Here is a 21,803-nt window from a genome sequence, read left to right as displayed (position 1 = left end):
CCTTTTTATTTCATTTTATTTTATTCTTTATTAGAATTCCTTTAAACATTATTATATTACATCGAAATACGATCCATTTATGATTCTCTGTAAGGAAATAATTATTCTTTATTTTTTTTCTTTGTTTCTTTATTTATTCTTCTTTAAACGTTCGTCTATTCGTTTTAATTTATTTGAATGTTCAATTGAATAATTTAATTTTCGACATTTAAAATAATATATTATATAATAACTATGCGTACGATTTAAACTAGCGCATACATAGTTATATACTTTTTCAAAGGGATAGCGAAGCGTGGGCGGTAGCAAAATGGCGTCCCACTGAAATATCACGGCCTTTAACCTTTCGTATATATATATATGTATACACACATACACACACACATAAGTCCACTTCTCCGGCCGTGAGCCCGATTTTTCGAATATGAAATATCAATTATTTCCATATGTATGTGTGTGTATATATATACATATCATATTAGACGAAATATTTAAATGTTTAACTATTAACTAAATGAATTTGTTCATTTTCATTAACGTTCATATAATAATCAGTTTATCGCAAAATTAAAACATCATTTCAATAATTTCATTTCGCTATTCTATTCTAAATTATTACGATTATTTAACTACGAGTCGATCGTTAAAATACGTCATTAATTCTTTTTTATTTTTTCCTTAAATGGTTCCTATATTTGATAACGATTTTGAAAATTAAAAATGGAACGAATCAATAAAACTTAACAAATAATATCACTTTTTCTCGATAAAAATATTTCATTATATTTGAATATATTTTTCCCCCTATTGTATTACAACGTAATATCCATTTAAAATATAACGAATTTTCAAAATTGCGATGAACAAATAATACGAACGTTTTCTCCTTAAGGAGGCTTCCATAATACGAGACAACATAATTTTTTTTTCTTTCTTTTATTTTTTTTTTTTAAATTAAAACACAATGACTCTGAGGAAAGGCGATGAAAAATGATCAAACCTTATGTAAGTAGTTTTCCCCTTTTACGGAACCATTTTTTTGCCCTTTCTCATTTTCTTATGACGATGTATACCGAATATAAAAAAAAAAAAAAGAAAAAAAAAATAAAAGAAATAAAAAAACAAAAACAAAATTAGAAGAAAAAAGAAAAGAAAAATGAAAAAAGAAAGAGGAAAGAAAGGAGAAAAAAACGTTAGAAAAAATGGCCGAAAACGTAAGTAAATGTCGAGAAAAATGCCGACCTTTTAACAAGGACGTATAATGAATAACGTCGAGTTGCGATCTGGATCGCAATGCGTAAGATATCTCCGTTCAAAATGGCGGCGCTTTTAAGTCTCCAGACGAAAGATAGTAGAGTTAACGTGATAGTAAGTCGCTATAGAAGTGTAGTAGTAGTAACAGTAATAAAGTGGTAATAGTAGTTTAGTAGTAGTAGTAGTAGTAGTAGTAGTAGTAGTAGTAGTAGTAGTAGTAGTAGTAGTAGTAGTAGTAGTAGTAGTAGTAGTAGTAGTAGTAGTAGTAGTAGTAGTAGTAGTAGTAGTAGTAGTAGTAGTAGTAGTAGTAGTAGTAGTAGTAGTAGTAGTAGTAGTAGTAGTAGTAGTAGTAGTAGCAGTAGTAGTAGTAGTAGTAGTAGTAGTAGTAGTAGTAGTAGTAGTAGTAGTAGTAATAGTAGTAGTAGTAGTAGTAGTAGTAGTAGTAGTAGTAGTAATAGTAGTAGTAGTGGTAGTAGCAGTAGTAATAGTAGGAGGGGGAGGAGGGGGAGGAGTAGGAGGAGAAGAGGGTTGAAAGAGAAAGAGACAGACGTATACGCAGACACGACGTGTCGAATAAGAAAGAGTGAGAAATGGATGAAAGAGAGGGAGAGAGTGAGAGAGAGAGAAAGAGAAAAAGAAAGATGGTGGGGGAAAAGAGGGAGATAGCGAGCTCGAAGAATCTATAGCAAAGAGAAAGAGAGAGAGAGAGAGAGAGAGAGAGAGAGAGAGAGAGAGATGGAAGAGAAAACAAGAGGTAGTGGTAACAGAGAGGATTGTGAGAGAGATGGAAGGATCGAGTAGAGGAGGTAGAAAGAGTATGAGAGAGAGAGAGAGAGAGAGAGAGAGAGGATTGCATCCTCGGATAGCAGCCAGCCCAGGCCCGGCCAAAATCGACCGGGTGTCGTAATTTCTGCGCATGCGCCAATGTTACCCAGGACTATCAACGTTGCTTCAATACCTGATCGTCCAAACCATCCCCTCTTCTTTCTCTCCCTCACTCTCTCTCTCTCTCTCTCTCATTTTCGCTCTCACTCTCGTTCTTTCTCTATCTCGTTCCCTTTCTCTTCCACTCACTCTCTCTCTCTCTCTCTCTCTCTCTCTCTCTCTCTCTCTCTGTCTCTCTCTCCGTCTATCTCTCTCTTTCTCAATGTTATAACATCCTCCGCCAACGTACTCACCCTCTACGTCTCTCACTCCTCACCTGTCTCTATATTAGTGACTAGGATGGAAGTCGAAATATGTGTGTTATGCATTTACAGATATAGGTGTATGTATGTGTGTTTGTGTGTGTATGAGCGCGTAAAGATTTTGATTTATCATGCGATATTGTTATCAGTAGTATCGATGATTATCATTTTTGAAAGATTACCATGATGTTAGATGAGAAGACGACGCGATTAATATGTTCGGTGATGAAAATTGATGTTTTGATTATTTTCTAGGAAATTATTCTCTCTCTCTCTCTCTCTCTCTTTTTCTTTATATATATATATAACATAAATATGTTACGTGTCACAGATATTTATTTATCAAACGACATCGTTATCAATGGTCTGATGATAGTAGTCATTTTTGAAAGATAATAATGATTCGAACGATATGGGAATGTACAATATAAATTCGAATGAAATTTGAATTTTGAATTATTTTCTATACATGGAATTATTCTCTCCTTTCTTATTTTTTTTTCCTTTTTTTTTTTATGTCGATGATATTGTTAAAGTAAATGGACATGTTATATGTAAAATTTTTACTTGACATATTATCAAATTACATTGTTATTAGAAATCTGATGACAAACATTTTTGAAAAATAACAATAATCATTAGTTTCGATAAAAATTTATCGAATTTTTATTTTGTTTTATTGAATTATTCCAATTTATGTTATCAATATTCTGGTAATAATTATTTTTTAATCTGTAGTATATTAATGGTAATCGTATAAGTCGCAATAAAAATAAAAATTTACTCGACTTCCTAAGGACTCATAATGTCATTTTAAATATTTATATATTATTCGTGTTAGAAAGTTGAGAAAGGTTGAACAAAATGTGATTATAAATAATACTGCGACGAAAGATTCAATAAAAATAAAATTTCTCTCTTTCCACTTTCTAGGGAATTATTCTTTTCCTGTATATATATATATATATTTACATTGATAATATTTCATTTTACATAAAATAGTTTTATGTTATTCATTTGCGTAGGATAAAAATTGCAAATTTTTATTTGTTTCCTAGGAAATTTTTTCTTTTTGTTTTTTTATTTAATACATCAATTGATCATAAACGAAAATTAACAAAATATAATAATGCCATGTGTATTGATAAAAGTCAAATTTGCTTAATTTTTTTCTTTTCTTTTTCTTTTCCTTTTTACATCTTAGAGAATTATTCTTTTTCATTTCCTGTTAACGATATCGCAGACAAAATGGCCACGTTAAGTTTACGAAAAAAAAACGTCGGATTATTCTTTTTATCAAAGTTGTTATTAAAAAACATTGTTATCAATGATCTCAATAATAATTATTATTGAAGAATCATATTAATGATCACACGAGTTTCGATAAAAATCAATTTTACTTACTTATTTATTTATTTATTTATTGTCTTTATTATTATTATTATTATTATTATTATTATTATTATTATTATTATTATTAGTATTATTATTAGTAGTTTTTCTTTCTTTTTTTTTTTAATAAACCATATTGGAGCATGAAGAGAGAAAGTATCAGGATAAACTAAACGACAAATAATATCGATTCGAATAAGTTTCAATAAAAACCATATTTCTTTACTTTTTAGAGAGAATTCTTTTTATATCTCTTTTAAAAGATTTCTCTTTATACAGGAAGTCTCAAATGATTTGATTCACTACTTCAGGATCGTATCGATGGGATCCCATAGAAAAAGTTTTTAATAACGACCAAAAAAAAAAAAGAAGACAGAAAAAAAAGAAAGAGAAAATCAAGAGCAAAAAATCAAATAAAAAAAAAAATAAAAATAAATGAAATTAAACAAGAAAATGATAAAGAGACTAATTCTCATTCGATTTCATCAAATAGCAATTTCATCGTATTTAAATTCGTAGCTAAGTAACAAATTATTTTAATGCTTTTATACCTCAAGATATTATAATTTTTTTTTTTGAATTAGTTCCTAATTATAAAAATTGTATTCATATGGAAAACTGTATTTTCTAGATACGGTACGAGTCAATCTCTGTTTTGTGACATCCCATATATATATATATATATATATATATATATATATATATATATATATATATATATATAGAAAATGATATTTGATCGTGACGATAAAATAACGACACCGTTAAATATATATATATATATATATATATATATATATATATATATATATTTCGTTTCAGATTCAAGAGCGAAATATTTTTCAATGATCACTTTTCATATTTTATCAAAATACAATATATTATATTTATTTTAAATTTATTTACCTCGTATCCTTAGTGGTTTCAATGTCATCGTATCCGTTCTCAGTAATCGACTATTAGTTGTGAAGTTATAATGTGCGTATATCAGACAGAGAGAGAGACAGAGAGAGAGAGAGAGAGAGAGAGAGAGAGAGAGAGAGAGAGAGAGAGAGAGAGAGCAAGAGAGAGAGGGAGGAGGGTGGGGGTAAGAGAGTAAAATGCAATGCCCTGGAACGATTTTCAAGTGGTTCTGAAACGTGCTTAGAAAGCACTTGTAAGTAAGTAAGTACATAAGTAAGTAAGAAAGTAAGAAAGTAAATAAGTAAGTAATACGTAGGTTGATATAAAATGGCTGTCAAGAGTTAGTGATATTTCCACCATTTTCGAAATAGTCTAGATACTAAACGAATATTACGTATCGTAAGTACGTAATTATTTATATACTTACGATACGTATATATGTACTTAAGTGATATCATATTATATTAAAACGTATATCGTATAGGGACGTGTTAAAAGAATAATAACAATAATTATGATAATAAAAATAATAATAAAAATAATAATAATAACGATGACGACAATAATGATAAAAATAATAATAAATAACGATGACGACAATAATGATAAAAATAATAATAAATAGTAATGATGATGATGATAATACAAATAATAATAAATAATAATAATATTAAAAAAGAAATAATAAAAAAATATAATAAGAAGAAGAAGAAGAACAAGAACAACAATAATAATTATCGCTATAACGAAGCTCATGATAGTTTCCAGATACATATATACATATATATATACGTATATACATACACACGTATATACATATATATTATACATACATACTTACGTACATATATATATATATACACATACATACGTAGATACTTATGTACATATACACATAAATATATAGTTATTAATTGTTGTATTCTACGTATACGCAAACGGAACTTATTCGTCCACTTGGTGTCAGAAACATTCGTACTTACTTCGTCATATAACGTAATGGAAAACTATGAGGCGTTTAATTAACTCCAGTGTTTCAAGAACAGGACAACGTGAATTCAAATGCAAATGCTTAGGACACGCCCAAAGGACGACCCTTTTCTTCGATGCTCTCTCTCTCTCTCTCTCTCTCTCTCTCTCTCTCTCTCTCTTTTTCTCGCAGAAGAGCAGACAGAGAAATCGTCGACTGTCGTTGCTGACTCGACAAACTTTATCGAGAGCTTATGTTGAATTCCGTATCGGGGATTACGGTTCGTTCCCCCTTCGTATTGGGGTGCGTGTCCGTTTCGATATCGAAACGCTCGATTATGCGAAATGCCAATTACTTTCTCGAGAAATGAAAATGAATTGAATATGGAAAAAGGAAAAAAAGAATAAAGAAGACAAAAAAGAAGGAAAGAACAGAATATATAAATGTGTATGTAAATAAATAAATTAATAAAATATATAAAAATAAATAAAAAATATAAATAAAATAAATAAAAAGGAAAAACGAATTAAGGCAAATATAAAAATAAATAATAGGAATAAAGGTATCTTTCTTTATTATAAATATTTTCGTAAAGTAAATGATCATTTATATATATATATATATATATATATATATATATATATATATATATATATATATATTTTATTAGTATAAATTAGTATAAATGATCAAGTGTCAATAATTATTATCGATATCTCGACTCCTCAATATCGATATTATATCACATTTTACTTGAAAATAATCGAACAAATATTTAAAAGTACTGCTATTGCCGCCGCCCCCTCTTCCCCGAATTAAATAGATACCAATCGATAAAAGGTCACAATGTAATAATGCTTGCAATGCAATGATACTTAAAAAAAAATTTCTTTGGATGAATTTTCACCGAACGAATTTCTTTTACGATGACGAGCATGATTAAAAAAAAAAAAAAAAAAAAAAAAAAAAGAAAAAAAACGCAAAAAAAAAAGGAAGAACAAAAAGCCAAAAGAAAAATAAAAAAATAAAAAAAAAATAAACGACAAAAGGGACGAACGAATTCAAGATAACAAAAGAAAAAAAAAACAAAAAGTAAGTAAGTAAAAAGACTGAATCTCTATATATCCCTTGCTACAATACAATAAGGATTAATCGATTTCATAGAATAATCCGCAATCCCCCACTCCCAGTCCATCCCATAAATGTATACCTATGCGATCTAATGCGACTGGCCCGTTTTGGACAACGGACGGAAGCCTTAGATTAGGTTGCTTCGTTGCTTTGACGAGAAGAGAAAGAAAAACGTGCACGAGGGAAAAGGACGTGCATGTGTGGGGTTGGAAGATCGGTCGGCGAGGAGAAGAAGGTGAAGGAGGTAAAAAAAAAAAAAAATTACTAAATCCTATCTGAATCAGTGGTCCATTGAACGGTGGTTTGATATCGTCGAAGGATATCTCTGTACCTTTTGAAAGGAAACCCCCGGTGGATTCGAGAAAGCGCTGGATTCGCAATGCTAGACGATAAGTCTCGAACGTTAGAGGGTATAGAGGGTGAGGGTTCTCTTAGAAAGAAATACTAAAAAAAAGAAGAGGAAGAGGAGAAAGAGGAATAGAGGAAGAAGAAGAAGAAGAAGAAGAAGAAGAAGAAAAAGAAGAAGAAGAAGTAGAAGAAGAAGGAAAAGTAAAAGAGAGAGAGGGAGGGGAGAGGAGAAAAAAGGTTTATTCTGACAATACATTCGCTGAAGTAACTCTACTAGGGAGTTCTGACTGACAGACAGCTACTGTCTACCAAATACTCAAGCAAAACCCTATACACCCATTCCCTCTGTGTATCGGTCTTCACCCTTCGATATGATTCAAACTACCCCTTCTTTCTCTGTCTGTATTTATCTCTATTTCTTTTTTTTTCTTTTTCTTTCTTTCTCTCTCTTGTTTATTCTTTATTTCGTTCTATTTCTTCAGTTTTATTTCCTTTTTGATGCCTAATCGATGTCTGCACGATCAGAAAAAAATTATAAAATATTATATATATATATATAATATTATATAATATTATATATATATATATATATTTGATATAATAAAAATTATAAAATTAACATATAAAAATAAAATATTTTGTAACTGTAGAAGCAAATCGAACAAAAATATTTGAATTAGATGTGAACGACAGATGGAAAGAAATAATTTATATATTTATTTATTTATTTTTTTTTTTTATTGAAACATTCTATGATATGTATAATATGAAATAAAATTTTAATAAAAATGGAATTAGAATAATTAAAAATAAGAATTTTATTACGAATACTAAAGGAATTAAATCACGGTTATCTCTTATAAAAAAAAAAAAAAAAACAGATTAAATGATATTAAAGGTAAAGAAACCCTTTTGTATTTTTCTTTCTTGCTCTTCTTTTTCTTTTTTTTTTTTATTATCTTCAAACACAAACTTATCGATCAAACGATACGCTTGTATTTTACGCGAAATTCGTTCATCATACTAAATCATGTATTAAGTTTATAATTTAGTTGAAATTAAAGTGATAGAGGAGTGCGGTGAGGGAAGCAGGAATGGGAGGAAGGGGGTGAAGGGAGAGGGTTGTGTAAGTGGAATAAACAACGTAGCAAGTGGAAAATCAATAAAACAGAACGACGATGATGCTTTGCCATTGGTTGATATACTTTTCGCTTATTTCAAGCTAATTTTTCTCTTTTCTTTTCTTCTCTTTTTTTTTTGTTTCTCTTGTAAAAGATAAATAAAAAATGTTATTAGGTCATGATTATTTACGTGTCCTCCTTCGGTTCCATCAATTTTTAAACGTAGAGATAGAAAGAGATAAATATTACGAATTGCCATAGAGAGAGAAACAGAGAAAGAGAGAGAGAGAGAGAGAAAGAGAAAGAGAGACAGAGAGAGAGAGAGAGAGAGAGAGAGAGAAGAGGAGGATCAAATCTCTTGCAAAAGTTTCCCAGAGAAAACCTATTAAAGAAAGAGTTTTAAACGAGACTTAAGAATAAAGTCACTCTTTCTTCTCTCTCTCTCTCTCTCTCTTTTTCTTTTTCCTCTTTCATTCTCTATCTCTATCTCTTTTTCTCCGTCTCTCTTCTTCTTTCTTTCTTAATAAGAATTGTCGAGTGGAAGTTTAAAGTTATAAAGAAAGGGATATCGTTTTTCTACGATCGGTCAAACGTTTAAATACGATAAAACTTTATACGACAATTACGATAAATAACATAAACACTGTTATATCCATAATCATAAATTAACACGATAAATTATAATGTTCATTTAATGTTAATAATAATAATATGTGCGCGTGCGCGCGTATTAACTCATATTATAATTTTTCGATATTACATTTAATTGATAACGCGTATCGATTGTATTAAATTGGGGAAAGAAAAAAAATAATACTTATCTATACGTAGGACTAACTATACAGTTATTATCATTAAAGTGGAAGAGGCTTAAGGGATCAAATTTTTAACAAACATAATCTTTAGATTCGAAAAAAGCAATCTTTATATATAGCCTCGATCATGAATAGAGAATATACATACATATCAGCTCATAGAATATAACCAATAATCGTGAAACGAAAAAAAAGATAGATAGAGATAGATAGATAGAAAGAGAGAGAAAGAGAAAGAGAGAGAGAGAGAGAGAGAGAGAGAGAGGAGAGATAGAGATAAAGAGCTAGAGAGAAAGAGATAAAACGAAGCTATGACGAAGCCGTGAGATGTAGGAGGGAGGCAGGGTGGAGTGTGGAGGGGAGAAGGCTCGATGAGACACTCTCTTTCTCTCTCTCTCTCTTTCTCTCTCTCTCTCTCTCTCTCTCTCTCTCTCTCTTTTTCTCTGTCGTCAAAGAGACACCCGGTATAAGAGCCGAGAGGTCCGTCGTCGGTAGGATGGACACAGAGGGCGCGTTTTGCGGTGACAGAGCGTGTCTGATGGAGGGTTGTCACGGTACGGGAGCACCCCTCAGACTTCGATATTAAAGCCCTCCTAATATAAGAGCAAAAGCTCTCTTCCTCTCGAAGCCTCGATATGCTCGTCTCAAAGCTACCCTTCGGCTCTTCATCCCAACCATCCATCCAACCAACCAACCAGCCAACCAACCAACCAACCAACCTTACCACACTCATTCTCCTAGAACACCATCACCACTACCACCACTACCACCACCACCACCACCACCATCATCATCATCATCATCATCATCATCGCTAACTCTCACCATCCTCTCACTCACTCACCCTGCTCCCCCCGCCCCCTTTACCCCCTGCTCTTAAAACACTCGAATATCTACGTATAGTTATGGCCAGCAGGCACAGTTTAATACTCGACCCATACTATTCGCGAGCTTACGATTATGTCATAACTGCATCCACGTTCCACCTTCCCTACCATCACCATTCCTCGTACTCATATTTCCTATCCTCTATCCATAACTTCTCCCTTCCTCCTTCTCCTTTTCCTTCGTTCATCTTTAGCTTCCGTATCCATCTCACACGCGCCATTGACCACGAATGCGCTCATCCGATAGGTCCCATGGACCTCTCTCTCTCTCTCTCTGTCTTTCTCCCCTTCCTTTTGAAAAATCAAGTTATCTCCATTTTCCGTGCATCGTGTGCCGCTTAAAATAAAGGGCTCCGTCTAGGGGTTCGCCAACCCTCATGTCGAAGAACTGAAACTTTTCTATCTCTATCTCTCTCTCTCTCTCTCTAATTTTTATTTATATAAGGAGATCGTGGATTAAATCTGAGTTAATGCTGATTATATACTAGGATCAATTGATCTAGGGATAAATTTATTTCCAAGTTTTTTCTTTTTCTTTTTCTTTTTCTCTCTCTCTGTTTTTTTTCTTTTTTGTATTCTCTTAATGAGTCTATCGTATGTTAACCATTACGACTTCGTTGCGTCTACGGTCGTAATTTTTTTTTTTATATTTTATATAATTATATTATATAATTTTTAGATATATAATTGTACTAGTAATTTTATATATTTAGATTTAGATAAATCATAATCTTTAAATAAGTCATAGTAATTGATAATAAATGACGAAAAGATAAATTCATTAAGGTGATCTTTTAGTTTTGTTTGAAATTTTTAACTAATATTCCGTTGTATTGATAATTGTACTTTTTTATATCTGATAATTGAAACAAACAAATTATATTCGAATTAGAAAAATCGATAAGAAATATTTTCCCATAATTATTTGAAAATTAATTACAGTGTTAAATCTATCTAGATTCATTATAAGATAAATCATATAAGTAAGACAGAGAATAAATGCATTAACGTGATCTGTATTTTATTTAATTATTCCAGTATAATAATCTTTATGACTTCGTTGTGTTTTGCAATTTTCTATTTTTTATATCTAATCATTAAAGCAAGAAAATCTTCTTCGAGTTGAACAATCGATAAAAACAAACTAACATAAAAAAAAAAGAAATAAAAAATAAAAATATATTCTGTCCTAATTATAATAATAATCAATACGATTTTATTACGTCTTATTGCCAGTTAATATCTAATCTTTAAACGAAGAAGATTTAAATTGATTTAGATGATCGTTAAGAAACATCCCGATTTATTATAACAATTTAATAAATCTCAATCGATAATAATTTCAATTTCATTCCTGAGTTTTTCTTTTTCTCTTGTCTTTTTTATTTTTTTTTTTTTACTTTTTTTGTTTTTTCTTTCTTTTTTATGTTTTTTTTTTTTCAGAGCTGTTGATATAATAATCTTTATGATTTACGTTACGTAGGTCGGTTATATATTATTTAAAGTTCATGATATAACGATCGATATATACTCACGGTAAATCTTCTGCACCAAACGCTTAGCCATTTAATGTCTCGCAAGCGTTTCCCTTGTGGCAACCTTAAGACAATGTCGGCATTGTCGAACGCCTTCAATACTGGTGGATCTCTGGGAAATGGAAAAAGAAAAATTGATATTACAATCGAATGACAATTATATTTAAATATCGTATCGATATCTATATTGTTTCGCGATTAGAACTAAAATAATAAAACAACGTCATTCATAGAAACTTTTCTGTGTGACTCAAAAAAAAAAAAAAAAAAAGAAAAAGGAATGAAAAAAAATCAAAAGCGAGAGAAACAATTTTATCAATTCAGATACCTCGGAATTGAATAATAGAAAATTGTTTTTTATTTTCACCATCACCACACACACACACACACACACCCTCCCCCCAAAACATCTCAAAAAGGATACTTGTTCAATTATATTTTAGTCGGTGTAACTTGATTCTATAGTCCGCGAAAAAAATAAATTGATAGATTTCAATTTTCTTTAGATTCTCAAAGAACAATGTTTGCTTTCTAGACCAATTCTTCTTCTATCTCAACGAAAAACAAATTCAATCAAACATCGAGTTGATCATCGAAATCATTTGATTCCTGGCCGTGGACAAAATCGAACAATTTATCTTATAAATTGATATACCGATGGAAATATCCTTTTTGAAATTCTTTCAATAGAGAGAAAAAAGAAAATAAATAATATATATATATATATTAAAAAAAAAAAAAAAAAAAAAAAAAAAAAAAAAAAAAAAAAAAAAAAAAAATAAATCTAATCAACTCCACGATTTTCTTTGTCGCATCAAACTATTAGATCTGAACTGATCGATAAAATGATTTTCATAATATAATCATCATAGAAAAAGTTTTGATATAATTTTCGATATAACATTCTTCAAATGAAAACCGATAAAGTCTCTAATTCAATGATTAACCCCCCTCGTCCAATCAATCAATCAATCAATCAATCAATCAATCAATCAATCAATTAACAATCGATAAAATCTATCAAGTATATTTTAAACTAATACTTTTACGTTTTACTAACTTTTCCTAAAAAATCATATCTATATAAATACCTCGCTAATAATAATAATAATAATGATAATAATAATATTACTATATTAATAGCATTATCAACATTATTAACATTTATTAACACGTAACAACTCAATAATATTATTAACATTAAACAATCGTTTATTGAGATATGATGGCCAAAGGGGTGGTTCGAGGGAGGAGGGATGGAAGGAAAAAGAAAAAAGAAAAAGAATCGATGGAAATAGAACTTATAAAAATACAAATAAATATAACATATAACGAGATCCATTAATCTCTTCGTTATTCTCCGTGATCAACGATTAAAGACGATTTACCAAAGTTTAATCATTTTCATTGACCGAGGTAGGGGATTGGGGAGGGGGAGAGGAGGATAGGTGTGTTAGAGGCACATATCTTAGCGTGAACGAAGGGAGAACAACACAAAAGGAAGTTGTAGATGTGGTCAGGGACCGCATACGTACTAAGAGTTATGAACCTAAAAGCAAGGGAATGGACGAAGGCGTCGGTGATGGTGGTGATGATGATTATATGATAGTAGTAGTAGTAGTAGTAGTAGTGATGGTGGTAGTAATAATGATGGTGGTGGTGGTGGTGGTGGGCAAATGCGGTAGTCCGTAACCAACGGACGAAATGAAACTCAAAGAGCTTGTTGTGCTCGGTAGCATGGAACCAACGAGGAAAAGTGTGTCGTTACTTGTGTTGAATAGAAATCCGTATGTGTATGTGTGTGTGTGTATGTGTATGTGTATATGTATGCGGTGTAGATAGATAGAAAGAGATAGAAATAGAGGGTAAGAGGGAAATGGTAAGGAGTGGGATGGTTGGTATGATATAGGGTGGGGGTATTTCAAAAGGGAAATAGAAAGAGGGACACGGACCGGACGAATGGATCGCGAGCTAGGGATGCTCGCAGTTAATAAAACGGGAATTATACGCCGATCTCGTCCGGATTCTCGTGTCTGCGAGCACTTTATTACGATCCGAATCAACCGTGTACTATTATTACATATGTACATCCAATGTGTCATCAATGTATGTTTTTATCGATGATAGAGATAGATAGATAGACATATAACGTAGAGTTAAAAATCGTTCTAAATCTTTCTAATCTATCGAAGGGACGATTTCTTTCTAAATTTTTTTCTTCTTTTATATATATATATATATATATATATATATATATATATATTTTTTTTTATTTTTGTATTTTTGTATTTTTTTTAACGATCACATCTCAAGTAACAAATGATTTTGTAAAGCTTTTAAATATCCTTGAAATGTTTTCTTCTTTTCTATCTTTATTTTTTTATCTTTTTTTATCTTTTTTTTTTTTTTTTTTTTTTTTTTTAATTCGTCTCGCATTCGTATTTAAAACAAAAATTGTTGTTTCTTTTTTTTTACGAATCGTATCGTGCGATTCTTGTTTTACTTTATCTAATATTTTTTATTTGTTTATTTTTTTAACTTATGTATATATATATATTTTTTTCTTTTTTTCTTAAAAAAAAAAAAAAGAAAAAAAAAAAGAAAAAAAAACAAGATTCTTTCGTTACTAGATATGCAGTTGACTGGATAAAGATTTTCTTTTTGATTTTTTTTTTCTTATTTATTTTCAATTGGAATATATAAAAGTTCATATTAAATTATTATAAACTTAGAGATTATTTACCTGCCCTTGTAATCTTCGGGATATGGTACGATGTAACCGTCGGGACTGGGTCTTGTACTATTGCCGACCCAAAAATATGCATCTGGACCTCTTCCATCATAAGAGAATCCTTTTATGAATATCGTACTATCGTCTGCGGCATATATAATCCCTTTGATACCGTGTGCATATTCTTGAAACGAACCAATTTCCCTTCCATAGTTCGGTCCATTTTTCGCCTGTCCTAAAATCAAAAATAAATATAAAACTTTTTTAATAATTGATAATTAATCTTTTTTAATAATTAATTTCTACATTAATACAACAAACTCGTTCAAATTCATATTTAAATATATACGCATGTATATATATATATATATATATATATATATATATATATAATATATTTATTTATTTATTTATTTATTTATTTATTTATTTATTTATTTATTTATTTATTTATTTATTTATTTATTTATTTATGTATAATAAAATTAAGCAAGCAATTTACAATTTAATATTTATTTTATATAATATTTATTTTATTAATTTATTATAAAGTTTTTACTTGCAATAGAACTAAATAATAAAATTAAATAAATAAAATTAATATAATAAAATTAAATATAATATAATAATAATAGAGAATAATAATATATAGGATATAATTGAAAGATATAAGATATAGTATCAACAATATTATTAAATCACATTATATACAATAATAACAATTATTGTATATGTATATAATTAATATTAATGTATAATAATAAGAATATTTTTAATAAATATATTATTTAATTATATCGAATATATTTAAAATTTTATTTTAAATTATATTTTATTATATTTTACACAATTATAAATATTATAGTGATCATTTAATAATATAATTAATATAACATTTTATATATATATATATATATATATATATTTACATTATATTATTTTATACATTATAATGATATTATCGTATATATATTTACGATGAAATTTCTGAATAACTAAACGTGCGTTTAAATTCCATAGGATATAACGCATCGTCTATTTGATACAAAAGTGATACGATGATGGTAACAAACCGAAGAGAAACTGACTTTATAACGATTTGCATGAATTTCATTTCACTTGCAACTTGAAGCTCATAAAGCTCATAAAGCATTTCTGCTAATGGCCAACAAATTCGAGAGAAAAAATCAGAATATTATATTTATTTGAATTATTAAAAATTTGAAAGAACGAATTTATATTAATTGTTATATACATATGTCAATTAACAATTATATATTTATATATTTAATTAATAATAATAATAATAATAATAGTAATAATAATGTAATATAATAATGATGAAGTAATAAAATATATTCATATATATTTAACTATTTTATTTTATTTAAAAATAATTTATATGAATAATTTAAAAGATAAGAATTATTCTTACTTAATGTAATCCATTTTTATAATAATAATAACAATAATAATGATAATAATAACAGTAATAATTATATTAACAATTATAATAAATAATAAAAATAATAATAAATATAAGTGTAAATAATTTCTTATTTTATGTGTATTATTTAAAAGTAAAACATTTTGTTTGTCGAATAATTTTTGAATTAAATATATTTATTCGATATTGACAGTAAACACTTTTAAAATAAATATATCCTCACGAATATATTACAATATTTTAAACAATTAATTTCATCAAGGACATTTACATATCCATAGATATATTTTAAATAAATATATTTTTTATTTACAATAAAACAATAATTTTCTAAATAGACATTAATTTAAGAGAAAAAAAAAAAGAATAAAAAGTGAACATTTATTTTAATCGATAATAACATTTTCGAAGAAATATTTTTCCTTCGAACGTATTTCAATATTTTTACATTTAATGTAAAATATAATTTTACAAAATTATATATCTATAGATATATTAATCAAATAAATTGAAATAAACATTGTTAATTATGAAAATATGTAATAATATTTTCTTTCAAAAGGGTGGACTGAGATTGCGTTGAGAATATATTCCTTCTCCCTTTTATTTTATTTTATTTTATTTTTTCTTCGTATTATCCTCTTTCCTTCGACAATCAGTAGGATTATTTAAGGGACAATCAACCCAAGGATCACACATAACACGTTCGCATGTCGATTTACGATGAAACCAGCTAGGACGATAATTAACGCTTCGTCCATGTCGGTCTTTATCTGAAATGCATGGTCGAAGCTTTTAGACCACCCTTCTATTCCTTCCCCTGTTCACCCCTTATACAATGTCGTTCGAATGACGCTAGTCGACACCGATCGACTACTTCGTGTTGTGTTGTTTTTTTTTTTTTTTATTCTTTTTTCCTGTTTCTCTCTCTCTCTCTCTCTCTCTCTCTCTCTTTCTCTCTCTTTTTACCCTCACTTCGAACGTTTTTATTCTTTTTTTTTGTCCATCTATTCTGTTTCGTAACTTCTCGAACAAAGAGTTGTAATTTTGATTGACGTTTGTCGTAAAATTGACAAAAAAAAAAAAAAAGAAAAAAAGAAAAAAAAGAAATAAATTCAATTTTTAACGTGTGTTCTTTGCTTTTTTTTTTACCCTTTCTTTTTGTTTACTTTCTATTTTTTTTTTACTTACATACACAAACTACACACAGACCATTATTATGCAAATGTTTTATAGTATAAAAATTATATACCTATAGGAAATAATTGTGTGACAATAATAATAATTAAATTTTAATAATTAAATTTAAAAGGGAAGAAGAAAGAAAAGGAAAAGAAAAAAGTAATTAACTAGAGTTAGACTTCAATCAATAAATTAAAATTGGAAAGTATAATTAGTATTACAGTTTCAAAATGGTCAGAATTCTTGATTTTTTTCTTCTTTTTCAATTTAATAATTAGATTTTACAATCTAATTTATCAATTTAATTTATATACGTTTATTTAATTTTTATAAAACAATATATATATATACCTGTACATATATTCATTTAATTAAAAAATAGATATATTATAAATCAATATACGTAATTATATTTTCATATTATATGTTGTTTTATTAAATAAAAAAGATTTTCAGAAATTTCGTCAAAAAAATAAAAGTTTACAAATATATATATATATATATATTTTTTGTTTGTTTTAATATCTAAATATTATCGTCTTCAAAAAAATCAAAAATTAATGAAACGATTAATGCATAATATAAAGTAAAAAGAAATTAAAAATAAATAAATAATATATAACATATACATATATATATAAAATACAATATATAATAAATAAATAAATATATATATATATATATATATACATATATAACAAATAAATAAAAAGATATGAAAAAATTTGTCAAACGATGAAGAAAGCGAAGATCGAATTGGTGATAATCAGCACTACTGATCTAATCGGGTTCGGTCTTTAGCCAAAAGTCATAGACGGGGGCTTTTAGTGCACCCTCACCCTCGATCTACCCTCCTTTCCCATTTACCCCGTTCATTGGCATTCACCATCAATGTGACTGGTGTACTCTTGAAAAAGGATTCGCACTCGTCCTCATCCAACTCCTTCTTACTTCAACGTGTCCTTTCATCCCCTTGTCTTATTTTTCTATCCTTATGAAGAACTCCACCCTTATTCGTTTATAAAAGGAAAACGGTAGGGTGGATGGAGTGAAGGTGGGCGGAGGTGGGCGTTCAGAGATATACAGGATATTACGTTGATGCGACAATGAACTCAATGATCGTTATCTGCTTGGTCATGCGGGGGTGTCGAAACTACCACCTACGTAGTTTTATATACAGATTATATACAATGTGGCCACGTAAAGTGTTACATATCGTAAACTATCGAAATCGTTCGTCTATTTTAATCTTTTACATATTTTCCTACGTACAACTTTTACATAATAAATAATAAAGTATATTTATGTACTTTATGTATTTATTTATTTATTTATTTATTTATTCATTCATTTATTTATTTCCTTTTTTTTAAATAAATATATTTAAGATAATTTATTTCAAATATATAAATAAGTTTTATATAAATATATTTAAAAAAGAAGAAATAAAATTATAATAATTATAATATATATATATATTCATTTATTTATTTAATTATTTACTTTTTTAAATAAATTTATTTTATATAATTTATTTTAAATAATCATGTAAATTTTTAATAAGTTAACTTTTAATAAATATATTTAAAAAAAAGAAATAAAATTATGATAATTATAATATATATATATATGTATGTATGTATGTATTTATTCATTTATTTATTTTCTTTTTTAAATAAACGTTATCAAATCTCGATGTAATATCGTGAAAGAAAGATGAAACTTTGTAAAATTAATCTGAAAGATATTTATTTTAAAATGATGTAAGAAAAGAAAAAGTATCGACGAATATAATTAATTTTTTTGAAGATGGATTATTTAAACACCCCGTATAAATCGTAAATCGCTCGATCATAAATTGATCATAGATTTTACAACTGCTGAAAAATTAAAATAATATTATATCACGGTTTATAGTAAATTAATTTAACGAATATAATATTATATTATTTTCACTAATTATTTTCATTAATTAATACGTTTAGCAAACGTTACAAATTAATTTTATATTCTGTAAATCCTTACGTTGTGTAGATTGTTCGTACATCAATATTTTATATTTCGATCGATTCTTTTATCAAAATTTATTCGAATGAATGAATAATACTAAATTATTTCCGTATTAGGAACAAAATATGAGTAAATAAAAACAAAAACAAAAAAAATAAAATTAAAAAAAGAAAAAAAAATAAACAAATAAAAATAAGAAGGAAAGAAAGACAAAAAGAAAAGAAAAGAAAATGAAATAAAAAGAAATAATGAGAATATGTAAAATTTACAAATCCGATTTGCATTTGATGCTCGAACATTAACGAAGGAATTATTAAGTTCCAATACGATCTGGTAAGACAAATAGTTTACAGACGCAAAGATATACAGACACACACACACACACACAAAGAGAGAGAGAGAGAGAGACGTACACACATATATAAACTCACACATTAACATATATATATATATATATATATATATATAAATACTGACACGAATATACGTTTAGGAAGGTGTAGGAACCAACAGCAAGTTAAACTACCCCTGACTGGTGCCTAAACCGCCTTCCCTTTTATTATGGCCCATGGATGGTTATTGGATTGTACCATGCTATTTGTTGGCTGCCACGTTAATGGATCTATAATCACCGCGACGAATTAACGGGCATAGGAGTAAGAAAGGGCTAGCTTTACTTTAAATATTTTAAATATTTTTAAATTCCCTTATTTTATAAATTTATTATTATAATTACATTTCTATGTATTCCATTCATTTGTTTCCTCAGTTCTTTTCTTTTATATTTTTGCTTCTCATTTTTATTTTTTTATTGTTTTTTTTTTTTGTTACGATACTTATAAAAAAATATTTTATCGATTAGAACAAACCGATATATATATATATATATATATATGTACGTACGTTTGTGTGTGTGTGTGTGTGCGAGTGATATAATTCTTTTTTTCCCGATCACCCATTACACAGTAATAAACTACTCTCACCTATAATGGACGTTGATACCACTTGTAATGGCCATATTGTTATTTAATCGATTGTTATTTCAATTATATATTCAATTTCTGAGCTTTCGAATCATCGTAAATTTTATTTCATGATGTCAGACAATGCGAATGAAAATATGATCTGTTATTTTTTTTTTTGTTCTTTTTTTCCTTTATTTTTTCCTTTTGTTTCTTTCTTTATTTTATTTATTTTTCTCTTGATCAACCTGTTACGATCCATTGAGCTCACATCAATGATACTCGATGTTCACCGTGTAGCCAAATTTTTTATTCTCTCGATCATTAATTTCAACCTATCAATTAATTATCAAGTTTTCAATCAATATCGTAGGTTCATTTTATTTCCGTAAAAATGATCGTACGAAAGATACTGAAAATTATTTTTCTCTTCTTTTGCACCTTTTCTTTTTTCTTTTCTTCTCTCCAATTTCTTTTTTTTTTTTTCTTTTGTTGCTTATCATCCCTTAGATTATTTTATTAAAATCCAGCAATGATTTTAACTATTTAAATCTCAATAAGTAAATCCTGATATTTATTACATTGTTATAATCGTTGTTAATGTTTATTGATTATATTATTGCAAATTATATATCAGGATTAAACAAATTGTAGGGTATATAAATGTTTTTTTTTCCTCTCTAATTAACTTGGTTATGATTAACAAACTTCTAAAAATGACTTTTAAGTAATTTTAAATATGTAAAAAAAATATCTTGACATATATTATATCATTATATCTTATTATACTGTTATAATCTTAATATTTATTACATTGTTATATTCATTGTTAGGGTTTATATTTATATAATTGCAGATTCTATATCAAGTAAATATTACCAAAATTACATTTGCACATAAATTTTTATTCCAATCAAACAAATTATATTATACGTGTATAAATTTTTTTCTAATCACCCATTGATTATGACCCATTAATCACTTGCAGTGGAAAGACGTGTCACGTACGTCGAGATGCTTCTGCTTGTGTCACACACGTCGTCAGGCGATTGTTGCAGAAAGAAAAAATTGACGTGCGTGGCACGTCAATCGTGAAATTCTTTACATCGCAAGTGGTTAAACTTTAGCAATAATCTTCAGTACTCCTTTCCATATAAATCTTGTTATTTATTCTATCTGTTCTATTCATTGTTAACATTTCTTATTATATAATTTCTATTATATCCTATGTCAACAAATTGTATTTTAAATAAACTTTTTTTCCAATCACCCATTATAATTAACATTAAACTCTCAATCAATGATTTTCAATATACGTAAATATACAAATCTCTATTGATTATAAAATTATATCATAAAATAAAAGATTCTATAGCGTGTTAATATATTCTTCATAAGTTTATAAATTTCTTTCTAATCATCGTAGTTATGACCTATTAAATTCGCGATGATACTCAACGCAACGTCGACGTTATTCATGATGGACGTCTTCCCAGAGTTTCGATCAAAGCACCCTGCAGTTTCTGAGAGGTTCGTCTGAAAGCAGGATATGGTCCTAGAGTGCAGGAGGGAGCTTGGTCAACATTTGAGCAGAGTAAACAGCAGCCGTTTTTCTTCTCTCTCTCTCTCTCTCTCTCTCTCTCTCTCTCTCTCTCTCTTTCTATATATCTATCTCTTTCTCTTCATATATCTACCTCTATACTCGTCTCTTTCTGATGGCCCCTTATACGTCGATGAGTCTTCGAATTGCGCATAGGTCCTTGCGAATAGATCCCTCGACACAGGAGGATCTTATGTTAGAGAGATTCTCTCTTTCTCTTTCTCTCTCTCTCTCTCTCTCTCTCTCTCTCTCTCTCTCTCTCTCTTTCTTTCTATGGGGCACCGTTGGGGCTTAGGTTAGCCTCGAGGCTTCCTGGCACAAAGCATAT

The 21,803-nt window shown here is 28.3% G+C and overlaps 1 protein-coding gene across 14 annotated transcripts in view; it reads right to left on the bottom strand.

Annotated features, from left to right (window-relative positions):
• LOC124429118 (protein Skeletor, isoforms B/C) overlaps positions 1-21,803 on the bottom strand; it is a 105,385-nt gene that overhangs the window by 26,030 nt on the left and 57,552 nt on the right. For all 14 annotated transcript variants that reach the window (XM_046973966.1, XM_046973976.1, XM_046973967.1 and 11 more), the window contains 2 exons: positions 14,287-14,509; positions 11,544-11,655 (listed from right to left, as the gene is read on the bottom strand). In XM_046973966.1, coding sequence (XP_046829922.1) covers positions 11,544-11,655; positions 14,287-14,509 — 335 coding nt within the window. The remainder of the gene's footprint in view (positions 1-11,543; positions 11,656-14,286; positions 14,510-21,803) is intronic.

This window comes from Vespa crabro, chromosome 14 (genome assembly GCF_910589235.1).
Source record: "Vespa crabro chromosome 14, iyVesCrab1.2, whole genome shotgun sequence".
NCBI classification, from domain to species: Eukaryota; Metazoa; Arthropoda; class Insecta; order Hymenoptera; family Vespidae; genus Vespa; species Vespa crabro.
Note: the sequence above shows the minus strand (reverse complement) of the source record. Positions and strands in the feature narration are given on the sequence as shown.